This window comes from Macaca mulatta, chromosome 3, assembly GCF_049350105.2.
Source record: "Macaca mulatta isolate MMU2019108-1 chromosome 3, T2T-MMU8v2.0, whole genome shotgun sequence".
Taxonomy (NCBI): domain Eukaryota; kingdom Metazoa; phylum Chordata; class Mammalia; order Primates; family Cercopithecidae; genus Macaca; species Macaca mulatta.
In genome coordinates this window covers 141,006,150-141,030,737 of record NC_133408.1, presented here as the reverse complement: position 1 = coordinate 141,030,737, position 24,588 = coordinate 141,006,150, and the positions used below count along the sequence as shown (strand labels likewise).

Here is a 24,588-nt window from a genome sequence, read left to right as displayed (position 1 = left end):
ATGGTGGACACAACACTGATATCCATTTTAAACTCAGATGACTTGGATCTAAGTCTCATTTTCTATTTACATTTATTAGATCAGGCCCCTAAATCCTTTGGACTATAACATAATTATCTGAAAAATGGGAGTTCAAAATCTCTACCTACATCACAAAGTAGATTCAACAGAGAGAATGTTATGTGAGAACAATTTTCAAGTTTTAAAGTACTGTTATCAATTGGCTCCAGAGGTCATATTTAGACATCTGGTTCCAAACAAGATGGTGTAGACCCAATTTTCCCCATTTCCTCCTCTCCAAATACAGCTAAATATCCTGGAAACAATTTAACAGACATTCACAAAAGACCCTGAAAGATGGAAAGAAGAAGGCAGGAATTAGGAAATGATGCCACAGCAAATGTATAGGACTTTCTTTTCTCTCCCATATATCTCAGATAGCACACTAAGAAGACCTTCAGCCTAGAATGGACAACAGGTGTCAGCAAACAACAAAAGCAAGCAAACAAAAGAGAAAAGCCTACTTTCTCTGGCTGAGGGAAAGGAAAGGGGGAGAGTAACTGGGACGTGGGGCAGTCTTTTTCCTGACCCATACCTAGCAGCAGTAGTAGGTCCCTTTAACCCGTAAGTGGTGGCATCAGGAGATCCCAGAAAGGGTAACACATCTTGCATCCATAGCGGCAGCTGGAAGCACCTGCACTGGTGAGGTCAGTGAATCCCTGACATCAAACCTGGTTAAATATGGAAAATAATATAATCTCCAAAAATTACAGCTTAGTAGTAAGAAGTTCAGAGACAAACACAATCAATACAATTTCACATTGATTTTGCATTGCTGATTTGAAGTAGCACCTTTGGAATTATGGTTCTAAATCTGTTTGGGTTCTTTACATAGTTTTGGTATCAAAACACAAAATAATGTTTGCTCTTTTTTGTCTGAAGGCAACATTTGTTATCAATTGGTAGCAAAATCCGGTATGGGTGACCCATCCTCTTCCCCATACCTGCCTATATCATGTGGGCAGAGATAACAGGCCAGAGAAAACACTTTCCATCCTACAGATCCAGTGTCTAACATCCCTACTAGTCACAATAGGTGACCTAGAGAAGTGCTTTCTGTAATTTGCAAGTGGCACCAGCAGGAATATATGAAGAGCTCCAAAGTCAGGAGAACTAAGCAGACCAAAATAGCATTGAAGAGCTGTGCAAACTAAATGCATTTGGAACTACAGCCTACGAAACAGGCCAGAACCTACATAACAAACCAAAACACAGACATTCTTGGGTAAAATGATAGATTTTATTTTAAATGTCCATTTAAAAATGGTCTGTATAAAGAATGTCCAGGATAAACATAAATATAAGCCATGAACCAGGACAAACAAGTTGGATGAGAAAAGACAATAAACTAATTCTGATAACCAAGAAAAATGAAATGTCAAATTTATCTGACAAGGATTTTAAAGCAGCCATCATAAAATTGCTTTAACAAGCAATTATGAATTCTCTTGAAACAAAAAATCTCAGTAAAGAAATGGAAGTTATAATAAAGCACTAAATAGAAATTAGAGAATGGAAAAATAAAATAATAGGAATTAAAATCTTGCTGGGTGGGTCAGTAACAGAGTGGATATAACAGGACAGAACAATGAAATTAAGGACAGATCCACAAAGTTTATCCAAAAAATTCAAAAACTTGAAATTGTTTCTATTTCACCAACTTGGAAGCAACGAACCAATTCCTATAAAACTACAAACTACCAAAACTAACAAGATGAAATGCATAACCTGAATAATCCCATAACCATTAAAGCAATTGAATTTGTAATTAAAATCCTCTTGAAAAAAAATCTCCAGGACAGTTGTTTTACTGGAGAATTTTACCAGATATTTAAAGAAAAAATTGACACCAATTTTACACAATCTTTTCCAGAAAATAGAAGAGGAAGGAATGCTTACCTACTCATTTTATGTGGCTTGTATTACTATGATACTGAAACCCAATAAAGACAGTACAAAAAAAATTACAGACCAGTATTTCTCATGAACAGACACAAAAATCCTCAATAAAATATTATCAAGTTAAATAAAACAGTATATAAAAATAATTATTCACCATGTCCAAGTTGGACTTATCCCAGGTATGCAAGGTTTATTTAATATTTAAAAATCACTCAATGTAACCTACCATGTCAACAGTTTAAACAAGAAATATCTTATGATTAGATCAATTGAAAATAGTGTAGATGCAGAAATTACAAGAAATCTGCCAAAAAAGTTCCTACAAATAAATGATTTCAGCAAGTACTTGAGATCTATGACCAACACATGAAAATCAATCTCATGTATATATTCTAACAACAAACATACAGAGACTGAAATTAAAAACACAATACCCATTTACATTGTTCAAAGAAAATGGAACACTTAGGTATACAGTAAACAAAACGTGCAAAATACTTTTGCTGAAATTACAAAATGCTGATGAAAGAACTCAAAGAAGGCTTAAATAAATGGAAGGGCTTATCACGTTCATGGATTGGAATACTCAACACAGTAAAGATATATATTATTGTCAACTTAATCTGGAGGTTTAATACAATTCCTATCAGAATCCCAACAAGGTTTTTGTAGTTCTAGAAAAGCTTATTCTAAAATTTATATAAAAAGGCAAAAGACCTAAAATATCTAAGACAATTTTGATAAGAGTAAAGTAGGAAATATCACTGTATTAATCTGTTCCCACGCTGCTATAAAGAACTTTCTGAGACTGAGTAATTCATAAAGAAAAGCAGTTTAATTGACTCACAGTTCTACATGGCTGAGGAGGCTTCAGGAAACTTATATTCATGGCAGAAGGGGAAGCAGGCATATCTTACATGGCGATAGGTGAGAGAGAGGGTGTGTGTGAGTGCAGGAAAAACTACCATTTATAAAACCATTAGATCTTGTGAGAATTCACTCACTATCATGAGAACAGCATGGGGCAAACTGCCCCATAATACAATCACTTCCCTCTCTTGACACATGGGGATTACAGGTCCCTCCCTCGACACATGAGTATTGCAACTCAAGGTGAGATTTGGGTGCGGACACAGAGCCAAACCATATCAATCACTCTACCTCAATATTAAGGTTTACTATATAGCTGCAAGAATCAAGACAGTGTAGTACAAGTGAAGGAATAAACCCATAGATGAACAGAATCCAACAGTTTATGACAAAGGTGCACACACAATTCCATGGAAGAAGAATAGCCTTTTCATCAAATGGTGCTGGAACAGTTGGACATCCATAGGAAAAAAAAATAGAGAACCTTACCCTAACTCTTACACATTAAACAAAAATTAACTCAAAGTACACCACTGACTTAAACATAAAAAGTAAAACTATACAATATTTAGAAAAAGTATGAAAAATAATTTTGGACCTGGGGCTAGATTGAAGAGTTCTAAGACTTACTACCAAAAGTCTGATTCATAAAAGGAAAAATGATCACCTGGATTTATCAAGGTTAAAAATATTTATCCATAAAAGATACTGTTAAGGGGATGGAAAGACAAATTGCAGACTTGGAGAAAATGTTCATAAGCAACACATCTGTAAAGATATGTAAAGGAACTTGTATACATAAAGAACTTTCAAAACTGAGTTTAAAAAGCAAACAACTGGCAAAAGACATGATCAGATTTGCCACTAATTAGGATATAGATATGACAAATAATCATATAAAAAGATGTGCAGTATCATTAGCAATTAGGGAAATGCAAATTAAAACAAAAAAGCAGTATCACTATACACCTGTCAGAATGGCTAAAATTTAAAAAATACTCATAACCTCAAATGCTGGCAAGGATGCAGAGAAATTGGATCACTTGTTCACTGCTGGTAGGAATGTAAAAGAGCATACCCATTCTAGAAAACAGTTTGGCAGTTTGTCCCCAAACTGAAATGCACTTAGTATATAATCCAGCAACTGCACTCTTGGGTACTTAGTGAAGTGAAAACCTATGTTCACACAAAAATCTGTATACAAACGTTCATAGCAGCTTTATTCATTCATATTAGCCAAAAACTGGATAAACCCACAAGTCTTTCAATGGGTACCCTAAAACAGACTGTGGTACATCCATGCCATAGCCTACTGGCATAGTATACTGCAATAAAAAGTAGCAAACTATTGATACACACACTAGAATGTATTTCAATAGAATTATTTTGAGTAGAAAAGTCAATCTCAAAAGTTTACACACATTATGATTCCATTTGTAGAATATTTTTGAAACAAAGTTACTGAAATGAAGAACAGATCAGTAGCTGTCAAGGGTTAAGGATTGGTTAAGGGGATGAGATAAGCATGGCTATGAAGGGGTAGCATAAGGGAGCCCTGTGGTGATGAAACAGTTCTGAATTTCGACTGCGGTCATATTTATGTATAACTACACATGTGATATCATCACATGAAACTACACACACATACACACACACACACACACATACACACACACAGACGAGTACCTGGCAAAACATGAAGTAAGCTCTGTAGATTGTACTACTACCAATTTTCTGGTTTTGATATTGTACTGGATTTATATAAGTTAACATTGGGGGAGGCTAGTGAGGGGCGTCTAAGACCTTCCTGTAAATTCCTTAGTAACTTCCTGGGAATTTATAATTATTTCAAAATTTAAAACGGTTTTAAAAAGTCATATTTGAAAAATTTTGAAATCATTCTGCTACTGTGCAAACCCGATTTGATGATGTCATTATTATTTTAAAAGTTGTATGCATTGAGGAGTAACGACAAGATATAATTCATTGCTCTACATGCGAGTAACTTGAGCAATTAAGAAACAAAGTAGGACAGAATTTTGTAATCCTTACCTAGGCACTACTTTATAGCCACATGAAATATTAACAGGTAGAAGGGGAAAATACATAAATCATTGGTACAGGAAGGATATTCAAAATACTTAATAACTTTTATGGTCTGGACATAAACCAATCAATAACAGATTCTGGGGCCAACGAGAACAGATGCCAGTCACAATCCAAAATTTGGTACTGGTGCACAACAGTGGAATATCCATCCTACCTGATTTATTTTCGATAAATTGTACTATTTCCTCCACAAAAGATTCATAGTCCTAAAATGTTGGTATTTCTGAGTACTTCTGACCTGAAAAGACTGGAAAGGGCACTATATTATTGGATGAAGCATACCTCAAAATGTTGCTAAAGCACATCACGACTAATACTAGTCAGCTACAAAAGAATTGCTTCTATTAGGATATTTGAAATTTCTTCCTTTTTCACAAACATATAAAATATCAGTACAAAAACAAAATCGCATTCAAGTTAATTTATTATATTTCAAGATAGGTGTTCAATATTTGCATATAAATAGTTTTTACAGTTTTGAACTTTTAGTACTTGAATAGTTAATACTGTTAGAATCTTTTTATGAGTTCTTCCTTGAGGAAAGATTCCAAGGTGCTTTGCGAACATAATCTTAGCAGGTTTATCAGATTAGAAAGATAAATACTGAAAGGTAAAATTAATTTGGTCATACTTAATTTTCTTGAGAAATTAGGATCACTAATTATCAAAACAAATTTAATGAGAAGGCCCCTAATTAAGGGAAGATAAACAATGTAATTTAGAAACAGAATCTGAAATATGAACATAAAAGTATGAACGTTTTAATCAGTGTGTCAGTTTTATAAAACTCATTTAAGAAATGAATTGAAACTAATTAGTGTTTTCTACTATTTTAGAAAGGCAACTTCCTTCTGCTGAAAAACATCCTGTTTAATAAGTATTATAAAGCATGGCATATGCTGTCTTTGTTCATGCACATTGTGGACACTTTTTTAAAAAGATAGATTAATTAATTAGTTCAAAGCATTAGTTAATTCCAATTGAAATGCACTACTCATGCAGGTAAATGGGTTAAGATTATGTAATTTTTTTTTCCTGTAGTAACATAAGAAAACTCACTTAAAATTCATACGTATTGAATATAGAAACAAAGTCACCCAGTTCATGCAGATGTAATTATAACTTCATGAACATTTAGAGACAGCTTAACAGGTTGAAGGGGGGAAGGCACCCAGTGTATTACTATCAGGTTGGAATTACCTAGATGGATAATTTTAGCCTATATGGATTTGTTCATTTCCATTTTGCCAGGACATTCTACAGTAATTCAAAGCTGTTAAGGTAGGATAACTATTCAGAATTTTTTCCCAGTTATCTTCTGTAAGGCTCATTTGCTGGCTCAGAGTATTATCTGAAGGAAAGAAAATGATCAGTTATTTAGAATTGATGGTGCTACAATCATGGTGCTTCCAACATGTGAAGGTAAATCTGCATGAAAGAAGTAAAACTCCCATTTTACAGGTAAGAAAATCTAGGCTCCCAGAGATTAAGTACCTTGCCCAAGAACCCACAGATTTGGGTTTGGAACAGTTTTTCCTGACTCCAAATCTTAAACAATTTCTTCTCCTGTACATTATAGTGTGATCCTAGTGGGTTTAATAACATTTCAACTTTCAGAAAAGAATGGTCCTACAAGGCTTACTTCACTTTTGAAATGGATTCTAATCCAGCAACGCTCATGGGATGTCAGCACAGAAATGCTTGTGATTGAAAATGTCTCAGAAGGATCCCATATTGCTGACTCTGAGGGTAGAAATATGATGGGGCTTTACACACACTTTAACCAATCTTGCATCCAAGTTATTCAGTGGTTAACTGCTATTTCTGTGGCATTTTAAAAAAGACTATATTGGCTTGCTAAACAGCACTCCCCCAAATACTAATATTAGAATCCAGTAGTAGGTGGAGACGTTTTTTCTGCCATGTAGACTGCTGCTAAAACTCCAAAAGTGTACAGAGCTATGACAAATGCACAGAACATAATGACTTCAGTATTTCCAACCCTATTGTGAGAGAAGGAAGTATGTTTTCACATTTAGTAGCAGTATTATCCTTTAAGTAAAAAGGCAAAATGATTGCTTTACTGTCAGCAGACTAAGTGCTTGTTTAATATATATTTGTTCTGAGCCATCCATGTCCTGTTTCTCCTTAATACCAATGAGAACACTTTTGTTAGTTTTTTCTCTAGTTAGCATCCCCTCTCATCTCTCTTTTACTTTTCTTCCTCTTATATTAATTGGACTAGGAATTAACTTTACTCATTTATGTAAACAGATCTGAAGATGCAAACATTTCCAGATACATATCTACATACACTACATACCTCTATACATTCATACATACTGAACACACATATATGACAAAATAATATATAATCTTCAGTTATTAAAATGTAAATTAGGATAACAGTAAAGATTTTATGACATCCAGCCCAGTATCATCCAAAATGTACAATTTTAAAATTACTGCACTAAAATTTCTGCTACCAGATAGGATGGAGTGAGTAGCTTATTAGACATGAGAAAATAGAAAGTCTAGATAAAATGTAAAAAAATAAGCAGCTGAAAGAAATTAGAAACTAGCTGAAGCAACATGATTCTCAAAAGGGAACCCTGGAGAGGTGAAGGAAGAATTTGCAGCTGCTTTTTGTTGAATCTGGGCTCTTAGAACAGTATAGACTCGGCCTGGGGAAAACGCCGCTGCTGGACATTAAAGAAACCAGAAGAGTGAGGACTCTTGAGGCACTGGAGTGACAAATATAGATGTGAGAGATTTCAAACAGTCAGTCAGTTATCTCCTGACATTTGTCAGTTCTGGAGCTGTAGGATCTAGAAGCAAAAGAGTTACGCTAAATCCCCTGAAAAACACCTCAGATTTTTGGGAGACTGGCAATCCTGAGAAAAAAAATATTTAAAAATATTGGTGTTCAAGACCTGCCAAGAGTAGAGTCCCACACAAACATGGTAGATTACAGTTTGTCCTGTGGATCAAATTCAGCCCGCCCCAATTTTTGTGTGGCCCATGGGCTAAGAATAGTTTACACATTTTCGAATAGTTGAGGAAAAATCAAAAGAAGAATAATATTTTGTTATGTGAAAGTATATAAAACTCGCCCTGGCCCAAGTGGCAGACGAGGCCACCTGACGTGTTCTGTCTGAGATTCTGGCACTGAAGACTAATGCAGGACCCCAAGATTGGGAGTTGTGGGTGCAGCGACTGAAGAAGGAGTATCAGTCCCTTATCTGGTATGTGGAGAACAACAAGAACGCCAACAATGATGGTTCCAACTGGAGTCCAACAAGGTAGCGACTCGGTGGTTTGGAAAGTGTTGGTATATCCATGACCTCCTGAAATGTGATTTTGACAACGAGTTTGAAATTCTTATCACATATCTTACTACTGCCCCAGAAATTGCAGTCCCCGAGCTGGATGGAAAGACAGCAAAGATGTACAGAGGTGGCAAAATATGCCTGATGGATCATTTCAAATCTTTGTGGGCCAGGAACATACCCAAATTTGAACTAGCCCATCCCATGGCTCTGGGGCTGGGTCCACGGCTGGCAGTGGAAATCCCTGTTCTGATTCAGAAGGGGGTATTCCAGCACAAAGAGAAATGCAACCAATGAAGGACCAAGCCACTGAGGCAGGGCAGAGGGACTTTTGATAGGCTTCGGTCCTGTTTTCCTGTGTATCACACTTAACTCATCTAACTGCTTCCTGGGACACCCTCCACCTCTAGTTGTCACTAAGTAGCTGCAGCAGGAGGAGGGGCGGAAAAAAAGCCAACACACCAAGCAGTATTGCTACTGGGTTTCTAAGGCTGCACAGGGAAGCGAAAGACTGGTCTTTGGAAAATCAAGAGGCAATTTTTATCCTCCCCCCAAGTGGAACAATATGCGGTCCTGGAGGCATGGGGGTAACTGGAATAGAGTACATAGTCTTTCTGGTTTCAGGAGACAACCCATCAATAAAAGCTGCTTCCTCTGGTTAAAAAAAATAAAAAAAGAAAGAAAAATAATAAGAAAGTACAAAGAAAGTATCCAAAACTCAAATTTTGATGTCCATACATAAATCCTTATCAGAACACATGCATGACCTTTATATATTGACATATGCTGCTTTTGTACAATGAGTGCAAAGAAACTGAATGACCTGCAAAACCTAAAGTCTTTATTACCTGGCCCTTGACAGAAAATGTTTGCCAACCTGCACTAGGCTGTTAGTTGAAAACTCTGGTGGCCAAACACTCAAAGTACAGCGCAAACTCAACCCAACCTCACGCTGGCTCAGTTCTGGTTTGGATTAGGGTAATTAGCTTTCACTCTATCTGCCTAGCAGAGGAACGGCAAATCTTTGCTGGAAAAAGATATCATCATTGGAGCCTCTACATTTTTTAATACATATTTTATATATATTCCTGCATTCAGAAAATTACTGTATTAACTTTTCTCTGAGCTGAAGTGTGATACATATGAAGAATCATGACTTAGCTGGCAAGTTCAATAGCAATCCATTAACATCTAGTGTTGTTATTAAGTAATACTAATCTATGTCATTTAAAGAAAAGTAAAACATAGGTAACAATGTTACCTAAAAGCACTTTTCTTGGCAAGAAAACTTAAAATAGGTGTCCAGAATAATAACATTCTAACAAAGTAGATGTTAGTTTCCACTGTAAAAATGGTCCAATAATATAAAGACTAGAGTCTGCGAATTATTTATTTTGTAGTAAATGAAAACAAACAGCAGTTGACCAAGTTACAAATCATCCCGATCTATAAACTAAATTCTAGAACTTGTTTCTCAATGACATTTGGTTCAGAGGACACCAGCATCATATTGTAGGCATCTACCATCTTGTGAAGTCTGATAAGCACAGATGTGGGAAAAACAATGCTGAAATGTTAGGATTATGCAATATGACATGCTTGCATCTCTCTCAGGATTTTAAAATTTGATTTTAGTAGCTTTTTATAATAAAAAGCACAACTCAAAGGTGCAAGGCAGCTGAGAAGTTCAATATGTCACAGAACTGCAAAATTGTTAAATTCACTTTAATTAGGATTTACTAAGGTTTTACAACTGTGGCATAAGTAAATCATAACTCTCAGAACAGGTTATGTTAATTTTCAGACTATCACATTTTGTAACACATGTTTCATTAGTGTCAATGAAATATAATCCAATCATGCTTACAAGTTCAGGTCATACAATAATTGTATGGGATTCAACTGCATACAGTTGTACTATTATACAGAAAGGTACAGATGTGGTTATGAATACAAAATTAAATATAAACTAAAACTGGATATTTGTACATTTATATATGTTCACATAAATTACAATCTCTAATTTTTAATTTAACTCAGTCCCTAGCCTGTGAACAGTTACCTTATAATATAGGGATGCACAATGTCATGTGGATAGTATCTGAGAAAGTCAGAATTATGCTTGAAAAGAAAGGCATTTTAGAATTAGACACTTTTTTAAAAGTTAACTTTTTAAAAACTCTGTTTAAAGTTCAAATATTCTCTGCTGTTTTCTTCACCTTTAAGAGCTCCTCAATGACAGAAACCTCTGAACAGAGCTCTAATAATTTAATCACATAAAGAATGTGAATGTGGTCATATAATAAATCATTAGAGAGTATGCTATTGATCATCTTAAACTATATGTGCTCCTTTAAACTCAATATTTTTAAAAAATTACAAGTATCATCAGTAACAGACTTCACCCATATAATTTATGAATTTAAAAAACAAGGTTTACATTTATCTAGTCCTCAAAATTATTTTTAAAAAATTCTTCACATGCATGAAAACAGTCTATTTTAAAGCAGGTCAATATTAGAACATTGAGAACTGGAAAATACTAAGGCTAACCTAAGACATTCAGGCAACTGGTTATTTTATTTAAACGCTTGATTCAAGGAAAGCATTTCTTTATATTACTGAGTCCTTAATAATTGCCAGAATGCTATGCCTTTGAAAACAAACTCAAATATTATAGTGCCACAAACTGTTTCTCTTATGCATCATATCTGACCCCAATTAAAAGATCAGAGTCCTCAGAGCGACATATTGCTAACAAAAAGTCCTTAGTAGGTAGTGGAAAGTCAGGCCAGGAGTCAGACAGAACCAACAGAGATGACAGAGCTGTGATATTCAGCACAGTCTCCTCGGAGAGAAAAAGCAAAACCACATGGCCCTGCTGAAATGCCGAGTTAATTCTCTCTCTTCTCTGAGCATTAAACATTACATCGTTAAAATTGTTTCAGCTAGATGACTGCCTCTTCAGGTGAGACTCTCGCTGAAGAAACACAAACATTCTCAAAGCACATTGCTGAACACCATAAAAACTTCATAACCTACCATTTTCTTTGCACTCTTCTGGAGGTTTAGCCTTTTTCGCAAGTCGTGGATCCAGCCATGATGTTGTCTTTGTGTTATGGCTGAAAAGAAAAGAGATCACTCTGAACAGACACATACTAAAAGGAATCAAGTTTATTCCTTAAGAAAAAAAAAAAAAGCAGGGTTAGTCCAACAAAATTGCAATCGATACACTTAATTTGCTTACTGGTTCTAAGTAGCCCTGAAGGAGGTGTAAGAGTAATTGTGCAAGGCAGCTGTAAATTTGGCAACCTCAGCTCCCTGTCCTCAAAGCAGCTATTTTTATTAAAATCAACTAGAATGTTGCCAAGTTAACCTCATTGAAAATGCAGAACTCATCCAGAGCAAAAGGAATTTATTACAAATACAGGATTCTCCAGTTGGAAGAGCACAGTCCACGGGCTCTGATAATGTTTCCTGAGTTTTGCAAAAGAATTATTTTCATCTTAAACCTACCCTTTTCATAAACAGTTGTTTTGTTACCCTTTAACTACAGAGCTGGCAGAGGCAGTACAAAAGTGATGCAGATTATAGCATGTTCTTGGGATTCCTGCATTTTCTCAATAAGTGATTAATAGCAATTTTATTAACTCACATTAAACTATCTTTCATCCAAATACTTTCAACCCAGCTCAGAAGGTAGGGGACAAGACTGCCTGCATTCTAATGTTTCTGAAATGGAATTTCCAGAAATTAATGATAAAATAATATTTTTGAAAAAATGTTTTCTTGTAAGACTTTTGCCAGAAATTTAAAAAGTAAAGGAGAGATATTCTTAGCGTTTCTTAAAGTGGTTGTGAAATAACCTGCATTGGAATTACCTGGTGGACAATGCATATTAACAATGCATATTCTGGGTCCACAAAGAACTATCAAATACAAATCTTTGAGATGGGGCTACACAATCTCCATCACTGGCAAGCACTCCCAGTACTTCTTACGCACATTACAATTCAAGAACCACTCATGGCTCGTAATTGCTCATCAGGGCCAAAATATTTACTGTGTACAGCTGTCTCAAGGGATCTCATCTACCAATGGACAAATTATCAAGAATGCAACATTTGTGAGGGCCTTGGGAAAAGAATGAGCAAAGGCACAGGTGTGGGAACATGTGAGGTGTTTCCAGGGAACAGTCAGAAGGCCAATGAATGAAACATGAAAGGAATAGAAGAGAAGATGGAAATAGAAATCAGAGCCAGGTAATAGACATACTTTAGCACAGTTGTAAGGAGGTCAAAATGGTAATGATGATACAAATTTCACATGTATTATCTTTATTTAATGAAATTTAACTATATGTTGCCAATCATAACCACAAATGTTAGCTAGATAATCTGATAAACCAGTCTGTACTTGCAATGAAGGTCAGGAAATTCACCCAAGCACTATATTTAATCACAAATATGTAAAAACCAAGTTCCTTCTTAATGGAGGAACTTTCAAGGCAGGAAGGAGGGAGGTTGGAGTCAAGATGGGTAGCAGAAAGCTATTCTGAGGTGTTAAATCACTCTTCAAATAGCATTTTCTGAATGATCATCGATCCCATCTGTGTAGGTATAGAGCCATCTATGATTTGAGAATTGTGACACAAAGACCCTTGGGTCATGAAGTTTCTGCTGCTGAAGAAGATGCCATTTTATTTCTGACTTCCACATGGGATAAAGACAAAGTATTCTCCATCACATTCTTAACATTTAAGAGCTCTTCGATGATAAATGCCTCTCAACGGGCTCTAATAAGTTGATCAGATAAAAGCTGTGAATGTGATCAAATAATAAATCATCGGGAGAGCATGCCAGCTTTTATTTTTCCTCAATTTGACCCTTGTAAAGTCTGGTGGTGCTTCATTATCAAGTTTTAGAAGGATATAAAGTATTGCAGGCACTTTCATCTGGTTCTGGCCTTCGTTTGTATGTCAACATAATCCAGCATTTTCTTCTGAACTAAAGACTTGAAGCTTAAGGATGCAGGTTCTGACTATTCCTAATGTGAGGATAGGGGCACTGGGTTCAGTGTTTGCTGCTCTCATTTTTTAAAAAATCACTTAAAAAATGTTCTTTATAGACATGCCTCAGTCCAAATTGTGTGTGTGTGTGTGTATGTCTATGTTTCTATGAGGTGGGGAGAAATCTTGGGAAGTAAGCAGGAAAATACATTTCTCTTCTTTTTGTCCTCACCTGCTTCTTCCAAATCCTTTCCCCTTTTTGGAGAAAAGTCATTTCTAGGCTCCTTAGACATATTCACAAAAGCAAACACATCCTTGGGTAAGTATTAAGGGAACATTACTAAGCCACTGCAGAGAGTCCAATTACCATTTCTACTGCACACCACCATGGGTCTCAAATACTGGCTAATTTAGTAGAGAACTGTGAATTTTCCAGCTTTCCTGAGTTTATATAAAGCATTTCATTACAGGCTGATTTTTAGGTTGAACTAGCATTAACGGTATATCACTTTAATACATTTTGACAGATTGAGTCTCTTATAGTTAACACCATTTTTAGCTGATCTTCAGAAACGATTCTGAAAGCAATGTGGGTAGTAGTTACCTCCAGTAATTGTCTTAAACATCACATGAAGATCCAGCACAGTATTTTTCAACAGTGGTTCTCACCAGCCTTGTAATTTGCAGGCTCCTCCAAGATTCCTTGCAAATAGGATATTTTTAATGCATTGGGAGACAACAGACCAACCAGCTCTTCCACTTCCCTTAAATTACATATTTTAAACCTTAATAATTCCATTTGCAAACAGAATTAAATGTCGGGCAGGAAACTGTGTTCAAAATGGATCATTGAGGGATTTTTTCCACATTCTGTGTACTATCAGGTTTAAGGAAGTTATTTCCTTTCAGTTCCTAGCTAGGGCAGATTCAGGTGCATGACATCAGTTTTCTGCATCTATCCCAACTGTGTGTCACATAAATACCAGGAAAAGAAAATGCTAGATAATTTTATATTTCAATTCAAGTTTCCTTAACAGAGACACATACACATACACAGGCTACATTTGCACAGAAACTTTTCTTATTCCAGCCGGAGAATGCAACAAATATTTTCTAGGAACTTTGAATCACACTAATATACTACTTCATGTATTTTTAGGATAAAGCGAATGTGATGATCATGAAAAGTGAGAGGTCAAGTGAAAAAGCCAGTAGCTATTTAAGTTCAGTTAATGTCATATTTTAAAACTGAGATGAAAACCAAAAACAATGGTTTATCATATGGGCATATCCCAAACTCTTCTCTGATGTTAAACTAAACACTGGATCTGTCTAGAGGACTGGAATAAGCCAGAAGTGAAATTTCAGTCAAGTCCGCATTTCTAGTTTAAATTCATATCAGAATGGCCTTGAAAATATGCAATAGGCGGATCAGCAATGAACAGACATTCCTGTACAACTTGTAAGCTTAAATTTTGCCAAACTGACAGAAGCAGCAGGTTAAATAATACCCTATCTTCTGAGAAAACATTCTTCTCACATAGAACATGCTTCATTTCAACAGGAAAAGCTATTTACAGTGCAGCACACCATTGCAAAGTTATTCTCACTATCTCGTGTCATTTCTCGATTGTCTACTGTGTCAGGGAAAGCAGCAGAACTTTCAGAAATGTCCCTTCATTTAATGCTAATGAGCCTTTGTGGCTAAGTATTATGAATTCCATTTTATAGATGGAGAAACCCAGGTTGGGGGAAGGTGAGTAACTTGCCCAAGGCTAAATAGCTAGTGCATGAAACTGAAAGAGCCAGCTAGCATGAAACCCAGATATATCTGACTTCCAGGTACAAGGTTTTCTTTCTTTCTTTTTTTTTTTTTTTTTGGTCTGAAACCAGAGGCATCTGGAACCTCACACTTGACTTTTTATACTGAGGTACTTCATTTCACTCCCTGGGATAGTAATCAAGAGTCTGTTTCCCAGCTTCTGCCAGTAGTTTAGAAACAGACCTTTACCTACTATTTATGGACAGTAATTATTGAATTCCTTTTTAAGTGTAAATGCTTTGCACTTAGTAAGTATGATATTAAGTTCCATGTTCATAGAGACGAAAGAGAGCATTGTGATTGAGGAGGCATTGATAATATCACTGGAAAAGTTTTCTCCTTATAAACTTAAATTCTGTATTTGAATCACTTTCTTTTTCTTTTTTCTTTTTCTTTTTTTTTTTGGACAGGATCTGACTCTATTGCCCAGGCTGAAGTGCAATGGCATGATCTTGGCTCACTGCCACCTCCACCTCCTGGGATCAAGTGATTCTCCCACCTCAGCCCCCAGGTAGCTGGGACTACAGGTGCATGCCACATACCCGGTTAATTTTTGCATTTTTTTTTTTTTTTTTGTAGAGATGGGGTCAAATTCCTGAGGTCAAGCAATCTGCCTGCCTTGGCCTCCAAAGTGCTGGGATTACAGGCATGAACCACCATGCCTGGCCCTGAATCACTTTCAAATCAATTTTTCTTCATTCAAATCTGAATATTTTCCTAAAATGAAGTCTTCTTAGAAAGCTGATTCATATAATCTACATATGAATATTTGGTCTTAGAAGCTATATTAAAGAATTATGTTATTAAGAAATGCTATCAATGGATGCACTATTTGTTAGGAGCAAAACTTAAATTTTTCTTATAGATCATGCCATATTCTATTTTTCTGTTCCAGCTTTTCATTCACTCTATTATTTACTCTATTGTTTGTCCAGTCAGGGCACAAACCTCTTTTCCATTTCTTAGGTATATACATAACTGGATCTTCAAGGGTAACCTAATTCAAACCTAATATTAAAACATGTTCTCCATTCCTAATTTCTGTTTCCTTTTCTTTTCTTTCCTTCTTTAATATCGCCAGAGCAAAATGTTTTCACTGCTGTACAGCTATTGGAAAAATTCAATTTCATCAATTGAAATGTTCTTAGTGAAATGAAAAACTTTTATTATTAAACACATTCCTTTCCTTTGCTCTGTTTTCTCTAAAACTAGAAACAGACTTAAAACGATGATTAATAAGTCCTCCAAATAGCCAATTCTGAATCTCAATCTTAAACTGATAGCTAAATGATATTTCTCTCCACCCTGGGAAATACCACGCCAGAAGAATAACAAGAGATTAAAGCCAGTGACATTTGATTGCATAAAACAATCTTCTGAACAAGATAAACAAGGTTCAGGTAAATATTCTGGAGTCAATAGCAATTCAAAATGTCTGTGGATGATAAGGTTTCAATAGTAGTAGTGATATAGGTTCAGAGGCAGTAATAACAGACTGATGACTTGACTTTAGGTTTAAACAAACACTTTTATTATTATTATAAGTTCTGGGATACATGTGCAGAATGTGCAAGTTTGTTACATAGGTATACACATGCCATGGTGGTTTGCTGCACCCACCAACCTGTCATCCACATTAAGCATTTTTCCCAATGCTATCCCTCCCCTGGCTCCCTACCCTCCAATAGGCCCTGTGTGATGCTCCCCTCCCTGTGTCCATGTGTTCTCATTGTTCAACTCCCACTTATGAGTGAGAACATGCAGTGTTTGGTTTTCTGTTCATGTGTTAGCTTGCTGATAAACATTAATTTTTAAAGGTATATAAATTGAGTAGATTTTACACCATAGTCAATAAAATCCTCAGGATAATTATAACGTTTTCCAAAAGACTTTCTCTTCCTTCTATATCATTTCAAAATAATTATTAAAGGCAATGATTGGATATATCTAACGTGATAAACAGTGGAAACTTGTTCCTTCAAGACTCCACTCACCCAAAGTTTCACTACTTTTTTCTATCTACACATAGGTAATACACAAATAAAACTACTGTCAATGACCACTTTAGTGGTTGTTTCCTAAATAATATTCCTACAATTTCTCTTAAGCATATGAATATTTGCATTTGCCATTTTACCTTTCATGTGTTTAGAGAATATTTTTAAAGAAGTTTCATTATGAATATTGTTTTGGATATTGTGGATGTGTATTGTACACTATTTTGTCTAAAATGTTTATTTTCCGTCTGGGAATTATACCAGAATCTTGTGCAGGCACAAGAAAAAAATTATGAAAAAATATTCAATGTATCTCCTGTTTTTGTAATACGATTGACAGTAAGCCCAGACCAGATTTTGTGACTAGTAAGATATGTCAAGTATAGAATAAGAAAGTATATTTCTGGTGTTGCTGCATACCAAAAAAATTGATTTTGTATTTCTATCCAATAAATTTCCAAAGTATTTTATCTTTTATTTAATAAATGATGCTTAATTTTTTTTTTGGAAATGGCAATTGGTGATTTAATTAAAACTTAAGGAGATACAGAAATAGGAACACAAAAAGAAACAAACTAATTGTCTGTTTGTTTAGAATTTAAAAGCAAATTCAGCCCTGACAAATATTTGGAAACCATATACAGCCATGACATTTTTCACAGATGTGATTTTCAGTTTCAAAAGCCTGCATTTAAAAACCTGTTATTTAAGATGACATAGTGCTCACTGCCATTCAGGAAGATGGCAGTAAACAAATAGGTTCTTGTTGTCTTTTTGTTTTTTGCCAAAGCAATAGCAGTCTCTTTTGTGTCACTAACTAAACTGACTCCCAAACAAAGAAGCAATTTAATGGGATTCCCAAAGCATGTCAATCCAGATTAACCCTGTGGCAGTTCTTCTTTTATGGAACATTTAGCCTCTGGAGTAGTGAATTGCTCGCCAAGAAACTTATAAAACAAATACTATTTGTAATATAAAAGTTTAGTTTTTTTCTCAGCCAATGTTTGTTTATATCAGAGGTAGTATGAAATAATGGGAATGACTTTGTAGAGTGAAAGAGTTATGTGACCTTGGGAATGTTAATTTGTCCAAGGATGCCTCAAAGTCTCGTCTATGACACGTGGATAAACCAAACACTTTATAGGGCGGTGGTGATGTGAAGCAGGCATCACAGCAAATTGGTTAAGGACAAGGACCACGGAGACAGTCTATATCCCATGAAAGTCTGAATCTTGTCAGTTTTTTTGACTACTGTATTTTCAGGATTTAGAATGATTCCCAGGACATAATACATGACCAATAAACCTCTGTTGAATAAATAGAATCAAAGAGCCCTGGCTATGTCTGACTTTTTGGCAAGTAGTTACTTCTGAAAGCCTCACTTTCATAAAGTGAGGATTAAGTGAACGGAGTATAAATGCTTAACAGATGAACCATTGTTGTTAAGTTAACCTGAACACACCCTTAAAAAGGTGGGCGCTTGATATATAATAACTATTTGAATTTACATATTCTCATTTGAATTTATAAGTAATATACTGCCTATTTCAAAGATAATGCTAATGAAGACGATGACGAGTCAAAGAAACTACTGGTTTTACACAGTATTATACATTTAAAAGTCTCCTGAAAATTATGAAACATAAGACATTATTGCTATTTTAAAGCATGTTTGGAAGAGTGTGCTCACTCAAAATTTAAAATTATGCTGCATAAAAATATTTTCTCAGCAATTCTCCTTTTCCAATTAAATGTCATTCTACAGGATAGAAGAAATCTGCTTTTATCAAAGGAAGCGTTTGAGTAGTGTGGGAAACATAGTGGGCCCACTAGTTTACCAGGGTTGCTGAGGGCAGAAAAAAACCTTTGCCTCTTAAATGCAGAACCTCTAAACCTTCACCTCTTAAATGAAGAACTTCTAAAGGACGGAGTCATATAACTATTTTGCAAGATCAAATAAACCAATAAATATTTCAAAACATAATTGCATAATAAAAGACAAGTAAATGGAATTGCTTGTTACCTTAATTCAAAACCTATACTGTTTAATATATGTCTTTTAAAACTACATATTTAAAATTAATGTTTCAGTGTAGAGTTCCTTTATATTTAGAAATAACTATTATATCTATCTATCTATCTATCTATCTATCTATCTATCTATCTATCTATCTATCTATCTATCTATCTTATACACAGAACCAAAGAATCATTCTCCTTTGTTTCACTTATTTTCTGTTTTGTCATGGTCTTCATTTTACAGGAGACAGAATTCAGCAAAGTCTAATGAAAGGGTGGGATCTGCCAGAGGAGACTTTCATTACTCTAAGCAGCTCCCACAATATCTGCACAAGAGAAAAGTTTTTACTGATGTCAGCACTTCTTCCCTCACAAATCTCTCTCATTTTTCTTCTCCTTTCTTTTCCCTCTGGTTTACCTTCCTCTTATGGTATTCTACCTTTCCTTTAAAAAAATTTTTTAACTTATTTTTTAATTGACAAAAATTATATGTACTATATTTTTGAAAATTGCTGAGAGTAGATTTTAAGTGTTCTTATCACAAAAAAAATGACAAGTATGTGAGGTAATGCATATGTGAATGAGCTCAACTGAGCCATGCCACAATGTGAACCTATTTCTACTTTCCCTTTCTATCATACATGCTGGTACATAACTGCTTCAGGACTACCTCTGAGACATATGGTGGCTTTGTCCTTAAGACATGTCTTATTACTCAACCATGCTCCCTCCCCAATCACTGTCTCCTGTTCTACAAGATCTGTTTGCAAGGGCCTTTCATAGTATGGAGTTTGTTAGTCCCATAAGAATTCTTTGTCATAGAAGCAAAGGAACTCACAGATAAATGACAGTGGGTGGAAATGTTGATTTAAATGTAATTAGGAAAGGAAGGAACATTCCAGGGCAAAGAGTGAAAACAGACAGGAGAAAATCAGTGAACTAAAGAAAAAGGAAAGCACAGTAAACCATAGGCAGAGAGAGGGGAAACTGTAACGTTGTTGGTGAGATGGTACGGACATGAAGGACCAGAGAAAAAGACGCTGATTCACTGCCCACTCTGTGATACCTGAGTTCATCACACCAAATCTTGAGGTTCAAAGGTAACCTTTATGAAGGACAGATGAATCACAAACTGGGGGTAAGGCAGAGGGTGTCGGGGAGCAGGCGGGCGGGAATGCCTCCAGTCTATGGAGGAACTTAAAGCAGGTGTCATAGACTACCTCGATCCTGCCTCCTCTGTTAATCACTTTCCAGACAGTCACTTCCACCATGACTCCAGGCTCCTTCTTTCACCTTATTCTCCCTCAGCATCAGCTCTTTCCCCACAGATGAAATTGTTTCCTTCACTTTGTTTTAATTTTCCACCTCCATCCATCTCTGCTCCTAATACTGTCCACCAGTCCTTCCCTCCAACATTAGGAAGATTAAAAAACAACAAACTCAAACAACAACAACAAATGCCGCTCCTTTGCTTGCCTTTCAAAGCACTAATGATCCAGAAACAAAAACTAAGCAGTCATTTCCTGGGATTTACTAACTAATACATACTTCTCTAGTAAGGTCAGGGGTTTCTTCACCATTCCTAATACACCTAGGGACTTTGTCTTTGTAATGACAGCTCCCATACCTGGAATGCTCTATCTACCCATTGCTAACTTTTCAAGTCTATGTTATCTCACCTTCTCTCTGGTGACCCTTTTATATCTTAAATCTATTCTAAGCTTTGGCTTCCCTGAAGACTATCACAAAATTCAGAATTTGTTGATCAATTGTTTATAACTTTTTGTCTCTCTTCCCCATATTGCCAACAAGTTTGAAAGCAAGGACAAAATATCTTACACGTTTGAATGCCAACACTGGCTGACTGACAAGAGTCATAGAATCATTTTGCTAGATTCTCTCAAGCCCTGACCGACCCTCACTACTTCCTATATACCTGGAACATAAGTTCTGTCTTCTGAAGTTCCTTTTCTTCATACCCTCAATACCTGATGTAGTTAAAAGAGGAAAGTTTACTTTACAATCATACACAAAAAAAGTGTTTATGATTGCATTATTGGAAACACTGTAAGAAAACAGTCTTTAATCAACTTGTCATGCTGCTTTCCTTTTATTATTTTCCATATAGCCTTACTCCCCTTGTCTTATATAATAAAAATATGTATATCATCAACTTCCTTATTCCGAACATCAATTGTTCTGAACATCTATTTGTGACCTCATATATAAGATTTGTATTTTGAGTTCTGGTCTGCAATGATGTCATGCTGTCTTCATTAATATCAAAATTATGTTTCTAGATATGATTATTTTAAATTGTTCACTTTTTTAAACATTCTATTTTCCAATTAATTGGCAAAAGATGCCTTGGTCATTGATTATAGCAATAAGAAATAATGTAAGAGATTCCTATTCCTTTTAAAATTAGAACATTTTCTGAAAGGTGAACACTATTGATTCATTTTCTACAAAACACTGTTTCTCATCCATGTTGGAGTCAAGCAGAGCACCGAATAATTATCTGATTATGTAGTCCCTTGGTTACATGTATCAGAGTTTCCAACTTCACGTGAGAATTAAATATTGGTATGTGGTAACATTTCAATTTCTCAACTGAATTCTGCCTATAGAGATCTAAGTTATAAATCACTCCAGGTTGGAAAAGAAAATCCAGTTTTAATGTATTTCTTAAATAATCAGAGTTTTCATATTTTTATCCACTGTCAAAACTGAAAACTTCAGTTTCTATTATTTTCACTCTTTGAGGCTTATACAACTTTGAGAGGATAAGGTTGTTCATTTACATTAGTTTCTGTTTTTATTCTTACTAATGAACATTTTGGTTGTCTTGTGCACATCAACAACTTAATTTTGTGCAAAGATTTTCTATTTTGGAATTTTTAAAAAGTTGTTTTAATCTAAGAAGCTAAAGAAAAGCCTGACACTATTAAGATGTATACAAAAATTATATTTTTAAAAAATGTCCTAAAAGAAAGATTAGGTTGAATATTACTAAGAAGTTCAGGATTTGCACTACAGTTTCCTTAGCAAGTCATAACAATTGTAAGCAATTAATATAATGGAATATAGTAAAAGGAAGTATAATGAACTATACAAAGCCAAATTATTTTACCGACATCTGACATCGGGGTCAAATGCTAAAAACATTTTCTTTGGCTGGGTGCAGTGGCTCACCCCTGTAATCCCAGCACTTTGTGAGGCCAATGTGGGCGACCACCTGAGCCCAGGAGTTTGAGACCAGCCTTGGCAACAAGGCAAAGCCCCATCTCTACTAAAAATACAAAAATTAGCCAGGCATGGTGGCATGCACCTGTGATCCCAGCTACTCAGGAGGCTGAGGCGGGAGGACTGCTTAAACCCTGGAGGTCGAGGCTGCTGTGAGCTGTGATTGTGCCACTGCATTCCAGCCTGGGTGACAGAGTGAGACCTTGTCTCAAAGACAACCAACCAACCAACCAAACAAACAACATCAATATTTTTTATTTTGTGACCTATTACTTCAAATAGTTGCATTCTATTAAACTCCCGGACATGATGGTGAATACTCCTGCAACTAGCTTAGATAATAGGAGAAAAAATTCATTTCGACAAGATGGGGGTCCTAGGAGGAGTTGAATAAGCACTTTCTCATGATCTCTAGACTATTCCTAATTCAATAATAACATAACATGGAGATTTGTCTTTTTAGTCACAGTTATAAGAGATTGTAGGGTGCAATTATTTAATCCATTGTTTGATTTATATCTGTATTCTAGGATGCTTTACTGTGTTAAGGCACTATCTCATCATTCTCTCACAAATAAAAAAGATGTTACCAGAAGTTCATGATTTTTGGTTTTTTTTTTTTTTCATGTCTAACTTGCTACATCATTTATATCCTGCTATGATCTTTTTGGCACTGTTGAAAGAAATGTGTGAAACTCACTCAATGAAGTAGACTTCCCCCTTCTCTGTATAGGCCATTTCCCAGTTATCAGGCAATGGGTCTGGTTCCTCACTGTCTTCAGGTTTAGTTGGCTTTGTGTCATCCATCTGCTCCTTCAGCTCCTCAGGCTGACTGTACAGTGGTGCAGGATAAGGCTGGGAGGGCATCTCCCCTGAGGCACCTGCACTCTTGTCTTCATGTTCACTGGATTCTGTAAGAGAACAAGAGCATGTGGTTAGTCACTCCAGCCATGGTAACTCTGGACTGAGTATGGAGAATGCTGTACCAGGGAATAAACTCCATGAATAAACTCTATGAAGGCTAACAGGAAACATTTCTGAAAAAGCATAATGATCACTAGGCCTATTTGAGTTCTCCTTTCACTCCTCATTGTCATCTATCTTTCAGCTAATTATTGTTGTTTACAGAATTGGAGGTTTGAAGGATGTAATGTAAGGACCATTTCACAATACAGGTATGGTGAGCAGAATGGGCCCCTGAAGATGTTCATATCCTAATGCCTGGAATATGTGAATATTGCCTTACATGGCAAAAGATGATCTGCAGATGTGATTAAGAACCCTGAGATGGGGGATTATCTTTGATTATCCAGATGGCCTCATCCAGATGATTATGATTAAATGTAATCACAAGGGTCCTTAAAAGTGAAAAAAGTAGGCAGAAAAGAAGGGTAAGAGGGAGAATTGATTACTGAATCATGGCCAAAGAGATGCAATGTTGCTGGCTTAGAAGACAGAAAAAGACCATAAGCCAAGAAATATTGGTGGCCTCTAGAATCTTGAAAAGGCAAGGATATGGATTATTTCCTAGAGAATCCAGAAAGGAATACAGCTCTGCCAACAAGAAACACAGCTCTTCCATAGTTTCAGTTACCCACGGTCGACCAGGGTGCAAAAACAGATGATTACAGTACAGTAAGACAGTTTGAGAGAGAAAAAGACCACCTTCACATAACTTTCATAATAGTATATTGTTATGATTATTCTACTTTATTATTTGTTGTTAATCTCTTACTGCATCTGATTTATAAATTAAATTTTATCATAGTTTTTTTTTTTTGTATAGTATATATAGGATTTGGTACCATTTGAGGTTTCAGGCATCCACTGGGGGTACTGGAGCACATCCCTCATAGCTAAGGGGAGCTACCATACAACAGAGCAAAAAATACCTTAAGAGAAATGATAACAGGCTTGGAGGACAGACCCAAGATCCCCAACATATAAGCAGTATGAGTTCCAGAATGAGAAGAAGGAACACACAAGGAAGAAATAATAAGTCAATAAACAATAGAAGAAAATTTATCTAAGATGAAGAAACACCAGTCTGCAGATTGAAACAGTTCACTGAATCTGAGGCCAGATTAATGAAACATGCAGACACTTGGATACATCTAGTTGAAATTTCCAAACTACAATATTAAAAGGCAACTTTAGCAGCTTCCATACTGAACAGATGTGATTACTTACAAAGAAAAGAGGAACAAAAGAGCATCAGACCTTTTA

The 24,588-nt window shown here is 35.7% G+C and overlaps 1 protein-coding gene across 2 annotated transcripts in view; it reads right to left on the bottom strand.

Annotated features, from left to right (window-relative positions):
• Positions 1-24,588, bottom strand: part of MAGI2 (membrane associated guanylate kinase, WW and PDZ domain containing 2) — a 1,467,795-nt gene that overhangs the window by 471,900 nt on the left and 971,307 nt on the right. For both annotated transcript variants that reach the window (XM_015134089.3, XM_015134090.3), the window contains exons 5-6: positions 23,063-23,273; positions 11,313-11,392 (exon numbers count right to left, since the gene is read on the bottom strand). In XM_015134089.3, the coding sequence (XP_014989575.2) occupies positions 11,313-11,392; positions 23,063-23,273 (291 nt within the window). The remainder of the gene's footprint in view (positions 1-11,312; positions 11,393-23,062; positions 23,274-24,588) is intronic.